Genomic DNA, 9,436 nt, shown 5'->3' with positions numbered 1-9,436 from the left:
AGCAAACCATCAGATGGTAAAATTGTGTTTTTTTTTGTTAATCTATTTCATATCATGTTGCAGAATGCCTAAGAGTATGTTTTATATATATTTTTTTGATAAATTAGCAACTCTAAGCTAGCTAAAAGGGTTCAAATTGAAAAAAACATATTTTGGTGTTCAGTGAACTTATAGCAGTCATTTAATGTATAATTCATAATTTTCCAAAGAAGAAAAGGGTTCTTGGGTTCTCCAGTGTTTTAAACGGTGAATTTAGAATCTCAAGTCCATATTTGATGAGTGACAGACCGAACCAGAGACAATTTTTCACTTTCAGTCCGGTTGCTCTGGAAGAGGATTTGCAGCATGGGGGGCGCTGACTGCGGTTTGGTGACTGAAGGGTAAAGCTTCAGACTGTCACTTTTAATTAAAAAAAAAAAAAAAGTACAAGTGGTACAATGATGCTACAATTGTATAAGTATCCATCTTGAATAGCTCCCTGTGTGGCCACACATATTGCACATACCAGAAACCGTCACTGAGCTGTATACATGACAGCTGGAGTTGAAAGACTATTCATGTTGAAAAGACCTTTTGCATAGCAAGGAACTACATTTAGTATCTTCAGTGAAAAATGGCCGGCTTGAAAATAAATGTAGCAAAACAATATGATTTGTCCCAGACAATCAGTGACGAAAAGCAATCATAACGAAAAAGGTGTTAATTAGCAATTGTGCTCACTACACAATATTTCTGTTTACACTGTTAACATGCACTGTCCTTTGTAAATAATACTAACAATTATATATTATTTTTATTTGGTTAGTACAAAAGTAAAAAAAAAAAAAAAACACACACAACACAATTATTTTATGTTTTCTAGCGTTTGGAAAAGTGCCGTAATGATGAAGAAAGACTTAACTACTTTAGGAAAAGAAACAAAAACGTAATGAATAATACAATGAAGTTGCAATGAATAAAAAAAGTACTATGGTGAACAACTGAGAAGATAAAATAAGGCTGCTATAAGTTAAAAAAATAAAAAAATAAAAAGTAGGTAAAGTGGAAAACTTTTTTTGTATTTCCTAAATCTAACTTTTTTAATTCTTTTGTTTTCATTTAAAAATACAATTTTCTCAATTATAACTGTTTTAAAAACAAGATATTTTCCTCATGAAACTAAGATCTTTTAGTTACATTTATATTTTTTTCTTGAGACATGCTATAACAAATCTCCTCAAATATTTTTCCTATGAATTTTCTAAACCTTTCCCTCAAATAAATATTACATTTATCTAAAAGAATATGGATTTTCTTCACCTATGGCATTGTCTTGTTAAATATGAACTTCTAATGAAAAAACAGACTTGTCAAATAAGACATTTTCTCCGAAATATGACATTGTCTTAAGCTTTTCCTCAAACATTAAACTTATTGCGAAATTGGACTTTTGTTTCCTCTTAGACATTTGCTTTATAAAAACAAAAAACAGACTTCTTTCTAAAAAGTACAATTCCTCTAGAAAATTTGACTTTTCACCATATTTCCACTTTATTGTAACATTAAAACTTTTTCACCCGCTCAGAACTCATTTGTATGTAATAATGACATCAGTGGGACAATTGGACTTTTTAGCCCAAAAGCGGTCAATTTTTTTTAAAAATGTCATCCCATTAAAAATGCTTACTATAGGTTTCCCTGTATACTGTAAGGGTGACCTGCATACATAATGGACGGATTATCACAGTAACTTTGTAAAGTCTTGATTGTTCTACAGCAAGCCAGACTGGATTTAGGCTGGCTGTCATGTGTAAAGGCTCAGCTGAGCATGCGTACTGATTCAACACTTGTCATGTGCGAGGCCTTTGTGTCAATGTTCCATATACAGTAGCTGCTATTTTAATAAACTAACAGTAGCCGACTCCCTGAAGAACGTGCAAAATGGCGCAGTGCTTACGCTCGAGAGAAAAGTGAAAAAGACAGCAGCACAAAAGAAACAAGCTCCTGACCTAAAGTTCACCATACATAGGCGGAAAAATCATTTTGTTAAAAATGATCATAAATTGGAGAAAGAGGTCATTCATCAGACCACGACAATGTGGTACTATGTATGTATCATAAAAAAGCAAAAACAATTAGGTACCAAAATTATCTTCTTGACCGACAATGAATTTATGTGGGAAAATGTCATTCAAATTGAAGAAATTTGCCATTTTTGGTGTTCCACACAAACTCAAAAAAAAAAAAGGGGCCCGCTTTATAAATCTGAATCAAATGTATACGATAGTTTAAACTTGAATAAACAATACGACACAGTGAATGTACTATGCATGTTTTTTATTATTATATTCATATACAAATTAAAGTATCTACATACATTTTCTGTTTAAGTGCAAGCTACTCTGCAGGTTATTAGAGTTCATTTTTTTAATTTTGTCAAATGATTGGTAGAAAAGCCGTTATTTGGTTACATCCACTTATTGTGTGAGAATACAAAAACAAAAAATCCTAATAATCTTGTCACATTTCAGGGTACATATATTACATTGGTTGACGCACACAAACACACACAGTATTAAAAAGACATCATTAGTAAGAAACTATTAATATGGTCATTTAGGTGCCACTGTAACATTCTCACGTCTAATCTGCGGAAATCAAGGAGATTGTTTAAAAGCTCCCAGCTAAGATACATTACAGATCTCAAAGTAGAAATTCTGATTTAAAAACAACTTTGATTGCATCGGTATGTAAGCGTCCCTGAACATAAAACAGAAATGTTTTTATGTGTCTTATGTTTTGAGTGAGTTTTTGTAGTGTACCTGGGATACGTCTACGAACGGTTTGAAATTGCGAAAACAACTCATATATGCCTCCTTTAAAGCTGAAGTGGGTGTGTAGAAGTAGAAATTGTGCGGAATAGCATACAGTTGGGGCTGCACAATGGCGACAGTGTGGTTCCTAGCCCAGCAGCACCCTCTGGAGGCGGTCGGCGGGCACGCTGTTCTCATCCTCCGAGTCGGCGTCGCTCTGCGGGTTGGAGCTGCAGGGCGACGTGGTGCACTCGGGCGAGCACAGGTAGTGCATGAGCGGCAGCCGGTACTTGCCGCAGAAGTCCACAAACTTGATGTGACGCACGCACGAGTCGAAGTAGACGCCTGCGGAAGGGAACAAAAAACAGTGATGGAGCCTGCTCATTTTCTTTTCTCATAGGAAATAAGGCAAATTGGAAAAATTGCTTCCATGCTGCCGCCGTCAAAAAAAACTTGAATTGTAAGAGCAATATACAGAGGATATAAAAATCATCAATGCCAGAAGGTCAAACAAATTAATCCATTTCAAAACTTTTTCCACCTAATTAAAAATAAAAATTTCAAGGGGACGTAAAAATAAACAAATGTGATAATGGCGTTGCACAAGTGTACACACCCTCTTACAACTAGGGATTACGCCGTGTTCAGAATTAATCAATTACATTTAAACTTGTGTTAGGATATAGAAGTCACCATTTAAAGTGCATCAGATTAACACTAAATGAAATTCAGCTGTTCTAATAGGCTGTGCCTGACAAGCAAAAAATACTCACCCTTCATTTTAAAGACGAGACACATGCGGTGACAAAGAGCGGGAAAAATCACCACCCAGGAGGCGAGTCGCTTCAATATCTGATGAATATTACGTCTTCTGCTTTTATTAATGTTGTTGTAGGGCTGTGCAATTAATCGAAATTCACCTCACCACCAATGGGAGGGGCTAAAGGGGTCAGGTGCATAGTGGGCTGGGCGGCAGCCAAGGGCGAGGACCTTGGCGGTCTGATCCCCGGCTACAGAAATAAAAAATTATCAATACTAATTTTGAGTTGTTTAAATTTATATATTTGCACCTTTTTATTTTAAAATGACTAATTTAATCAATCTTGTTTGACCCAAAAGGAACTTTTTACAGTGTTTCAAAGAAATTTATTTGTCTTAATATATATATTTTTTTACATGTTTAAAACCCCTGGGCGTTATTTTATTTTGAAATGGCTTGGCTTTTTGTTGGTTCTGACCAAGCCATTTCAAAATAAAATAACGCCCAAAAAATAAATTATTGTCCTAATCGTGATTACAATTATTACTAAATTATGATGTGATGAATATTCTTCATATATCGAGCAGCGCTATGTTGTTGTCAATTTAGCTAGATTATTTTGAACCGCTAGGACAGAAAGCCACTTTCATCATCACCACTACAGTTTCCTGCTCTAAAGAAAAAGCAAAAATGTGGAGGTCATCCTTTTGATGTTCACTCAGCTGAATTCTCACAGGACTTGCTGATTTGCATTAAAACTGGCCTTATCTGAAAATCAAAATTTAGTCTTGACATTAAAATTTGTTTTCACAATTTTCTTTTTTTTTTCTTCAAAAAAACTAAATCATCATTATCAGCCTTCCCGATGTTATTTTCTACGGGAGACTCGTATGGAAGCAAACAAGCGTCGGGAAACAACTGACCGGCACATTTGGGGTTGGGGCACTTGCTGGCCAGGTCCAGGTACTTGAGCAGGTTGGAGGGCAAGTCTGGCGGCGAGTAGGGGACATTCCTGCTCTTGACGGTGCGCCCGGCCAGCTCCAGTAGCGAGGGGGGGTCGTACATCAGCTCCTTGACGAAGCGCACCACCAGCGGGTTCCCGCGGAGGCTGAGCTCCTGCAGGTGCACCAGGCTCACGATCTCCCGCGGCAGGTACGTCAGCAGGTTGTTGTGGAGACTTAACGAGCGCAACGAGTGGAGCCTGAAGTCGCGCAAAAAGTTCAGGGTGAGGCGAGGTTCACCTCAGCGGCGAGACGGGGTGACGCGAGGCGGTCTGGACTTACCGGGTGAGCTGCGGAGGGACACTTTGGATGCGGTTGTCACACAGCACCAAGTAGCTCAGGTAAGGCAGGTTGGCAATCTCGGCAGGAATGGCTGAGATGAAGTTTCCGCCCAGATACAACAACTCCAGACTGCAAGAGGAAAGAGAGGACAACATTATATAAAGATAGAACATTAAGAGTCATATAAAGGAAGTCTTTGTAATGCAAATATGTTCGCTTTTTTTTTTTAATTATATATATCTTATTTGGCATCTAACAGGAAATGATACATTTATAAGCACACGTCATTGCCACTGCTTTTCCATCATGCATGTAAAATTAAAAGTTTCTTCTCAGGATTGAATGTTTTCCTGTGAAAAAAAAAAAAAGTGATGCTAAGATTTTCAACATCACAGCTTTATTCCTGTCATATAAAAATAAGTTGATCTTATCTGTTTTCTAAAATAAAATAATGCTATACTTCTTGAAAAATCACAACCTCTAAAACTGAGTTTGTTCTGGTGATGTAAAAAAAAAAATCACAATTATTCATATTACTACTTTTAAAATCTTGTAATATTAAGTATTAATAAACAACAACATTGTCATATTACAGGAAACCATCACATTAGATGTACATACTATAACTAGTATGTACATCTACCAACATAAAAAAAAGGAGTAAAAGCATTTTCTGATTTTGGCAATTAATATTCTTATATTGTAGTAGATGGGACTTAATTCTAATAGTACAATAACTTTAATAAATAATGAAATTATTAATTATAAAAAAATATTTCAAAGACATGCATGGCAGGTTAATTGAACACTCCAAATTGTCCCTAGGTGTGAATGTGAGTGTGGTTGTTCGTCTCTGTGTGCCCTGCGATTGACTGGCAACCAGTTCAGGGTGTACCCCGCCTACTGCCCGAAGCCAGCTGGGATAGGCTCCAGCACCCCCGCGACCCTTGTGAGGAAAAGCGGCCAAGAAAATGGATGGATGGATGGATGGATATATACTGGAGTAGTTCACTCTTATGACCATTTTTAGAAAAATGCAACCTATGAACCCATTTCCCCCAAAAAACACACAAATCACATACTACGGTATGTGAGTTTTTTTTTTAATAAATAAAACATCTCATTTTTATCAAAACAAAAAACAAATATCACTTAATTGTAATTCTAACATTCCCTTTATGTGTCCAAAAAAGACAAATTCCAGTTTTTTCTCTGCCATAAAAACAAATCAACCAGAAGGGGGAGCTAAAGGTGCATGCGTAGATGCTTGTGTCAAAGAGGAGAGGGAGCAGGAGTCCAACTTTATTTTGCAACTCAACAACTTTCACTTGCAAGCATTTTCATGTATTTTTTGCTAGCCAGTGCTATCCGTTGAAGTAAACGTCTAGCGCACCGCCTGACGGATCATGCGTGATCAATATGATAAGATGTGGAGGTCCGATCTTTCACCGGGCACCAGGTCACTGAGGCGCGCTAATCAACTCCAAGACAATAAAACATTCACTGGTCCAGATAAATGAATCTCACCAATCATTGTTGCAGGTCATGCAGTTCGTGAACCTCTTCAACAATTTGGATTTTCTAATTGTTTCAACCTGGTTTTGTTGCTCAATCTGAATTTTATTTTTGTATGAAATAACAGGTGTAGGTTTCGCATTTCACTGCATTGTTCTTTTTTTTTTTAATGAATTGTGTAGTCAAAACTAAAATTAACAAGTTTTTGGTCAATTCATGTAGATGCAAAAGTAAGTGATACCTAATCAAGGATCAGATACACTTACAAGCAATTTATTAATAAAGTACCCATAATCCTTTTTAACCACTGTTGTCCAAATCCTCTGATTTTACAACAGTAATTCTCTGATTTCTGCAGTCCTGCATGAAAACAGGTGATCTTTTGTGATTTAATCAAAATAAGACATTTGCAAACAACTGCTTTTATTTTGGAAGACAATGACCAAAACTGAATCCGAATGAGTTCTCCATAAATACATTTGATGATTGTTTATTTGCCAATTCTGGTTTTGCGGGAAGAGACTTGTGACTGTCGATTGCGAAACATTGCGTGTAGTGTGTTTGTGAGTCCTGCTTCCACTTGAAGATGCAGATGTTTTTATTCTGTGACTCATGAAAAGCTGTTTTGTAAGCAATGTTGTTGACAAAAACATCTGTTTTTGATGTTGAGAAACTCAAACACACAGTTGATTGTCGTTACATATAACAGTCTGGAAAATGGATTGCTGCGTATTAGGACTGTCAGATGTCCTTCTAAAAAGAACATTCCAAGACAAGTTTGATTAAATTGAGGTTGCCACAGTCAATTGTGCTGATGTCATCAATAATTAAGCCTAAGCCTCTCAATTCAAATGCAAGAAAAAGTTGCTTAGTTCCAAGCAAGCCAAACAGTTGGGTTAATACATGCCTCAAAGATGAGCTCAGTTATACAGGACGTCCTCAAATCTCAGCATACAGCTCACGAGACCGCAGTTCAAATGAGGACTAAGCTTTTGCATTTGCTCGGCTCATTTCCTAATCTTACTCTGAAAGAAGGACCAGCCTGACTGTTAAGGGAAGAAAAATATCCATGGGAAGAACTTGCAAGCTCCAATTGGATTGCCCGTTAGTTATCAAGGGTGGTGTGTTTATTTATTTTTTTTTTTTTACAGTAACATTGGTGGTTTGACTCTTCACACTTACATGATGTGAACATTTTGTCAGTGAGGTATAGCTACAATATACATTATATACTACTATCGGGCCTAAATGGTTTAGAAAATAATTGACCCTCCATATTATGATTGCATTTTAACTCATTCACTGCCATTGACGCCTATAAACATCTATTTCTATTTGTTTAACATTTTTTTCCACTTTTGTTAACAAGAGTATGAAAACCTAGACATTTTTTTTAAAAATAATCTCTTTTTTTTAAAGAAAGGATTATCAAAAATTAGAGGCGTCGGCCAATTAAATATTTTTAATTGTAATTAATCGCATGACTTTAATAGTTAACTCATGATTAATCACAAATTTGTTATCTGTTCTAAATGTAAAAAAAAATAAAAAATTATCTAGGTTTTTATACTCTTGTTACCAAAAGTGGGAAAAATGTTAAACTAATAGAAATCGTTCAAATGATTTTTGGACGTCTATAGCCGTATTTTTTTTTTTTTAACAAAGACAAGCAATAAATTAATCTGTACAATAAACAATTTTACAATATATATATTTTTTTATTTTTTTGCTGTTAGTTTACAGTATCACTGACTTTAAAAAGAATTGTCTCGATTGCAGTAACCTAAAAGAGACCTTCAAGTACTCACCTTTAACCCCACTTAATGAAAATAAAAACACCTGATTCATCACCCACACACTGCGTGCAGCTGAACCACTGACCAGTTGTCCTCACACACAAAAAAAGATGAATGGTGGGTCAAAGGGCGATGCGTTCATCACAGGTGACCTCAACAACCCCTGTCGCCATGGTGATATGCCGTTTTTGTGGACCTTGTCATGAGATTGAAAATCCCGAGCCGTACCTGAAGTAACCTTGCATGGCTCGCGAATTTAGCTTTTGAAGCGCAGGGCCTCAACCGAAGCAACCAAATTACGTGGATATACGTCATACTCGACACATGTGACGTAACGGTAGCAACATTATTACGTTTCTATATTGCCAACACGCTCGTGGTGACCCACCTGGTTAGGTTTTCAATCTCGGCTGGAATACTTTTCAGTCTGTTTCCGCCGAGTGATAGCGACTGCAGACGCCGGAGTTTGGTGCACTGCAGCGGGATCTCCTCGAAGCGGTTCCCGCTCAAGTTCAACACCTCCAGCTGCAAGGAGCCGAAGCCCTTGGGCAGCGAGAATTCGTTCAGTCGGTTGTTTTTGGCTATGAGCGTCCTGAGCTTAGCTAGCCGCGTGATGTCCTCGCCGATGGCCGACAGTCTGTTGTTGCTGATGTCCAGCAACTGCAGGTTGCTAAAGTGGGTCACCGACGAGGGCAACGCGTACAGCCGGTTGTTGTTCAGGTAGAGCTGCTTCGTGTCTCGTTTCTTCTCGTCGCTCACGTCACCCGCGGTGAAAGTGTTCAAGTTGGAGCGCGAGAAGTCGAGCACGCCGTCGCTGCCCACCGCCGCCGCCCCGCCGTCAAGCTCCATTTTGGGGGTGATTCTTTTTTTTCTTCTTTCTCCAAAGTCCGAGTGAAGTCCGTGTGGAAGTTTTCGCTTGGACGACAACGTCACAAACGTCACGCCCGCTTGATTTTCACGTACTAACACACTTGTCTCTCCTCCCGACAACATTAAACCACGTTTCGCTGTTTGAAAACCGCACATTACACGCAACAAAACGTCAGCTAGTACGCTATGCAGGCTACATTTGTAGTTGTTCGCCGAGGTTGCACCCGCGTTTTGATTGGTCGAACCTGACTCCAAGCCCCGCCTAGCTCGTTTTTTATTGGTTCTTGAATCTGTCATGTAACATGCAATGTATTTAATGTATTCAACTATATTGTTTTTATTTAATAATAATAATAATTTTAATACATAAATAGATACACAGTGCTTTTCACAGCGCTGCACCATATGCACTCGCATGAT

General features: G+C 37.7%; 1 protein-coding gene across 1 annotated transcript; it reads right to left on the bottom strand.

Annotated features, from left to right (window-relative positions):
- Positions 1–2,301: 2,301 nt before the first annotated feature.
- On the bottom strand, positions 2,302–9,239 carry lrrc58b (leucine rich repeat containing 58b). The gene is made up of 4 exons (XM_077581023.1): positions 8,535–9,239; positions 4,836–4,964; positions 4,476–4,753; positions 2,302–3,137 (listed from the first exon to the last, which is right to left on the bottom strand). Exons 1-4 carry the CDS (start codon positions 9,170–9,172, stop codon positions 2,941–2,943), a joined length of 1,242 nt encoding a protein of 413 aa, XP_077437149.1. The 5' UTR covers positions 9,173–9,239; the 3' UTR covers positions 2,302–2,940.
- Positions 9,240–9,436: the final 197 nt, after the last annotated feature.

The sequence above is a fragment of the Vanacampus margaritifer genome, chromosome 11 (assembly GCF_051991255.1).
Source record: "Vanacampus margaritifer isolate UIUO_Vmar chromosome 11, RoL_Vmar_1.0, whole genome shotgun sequence".
Lineage (NCBI taxonomy): Eukaryota > Metazoa > Chordata > Actinopteri > Syngnathiformes > Syngnathidae > Vanacampus > Vanacampus margaritifer.
Note: the sequence above shows the minus strand (reverse complement) of the source record. Positions and strands in the feature narration are given on the sequence as shown.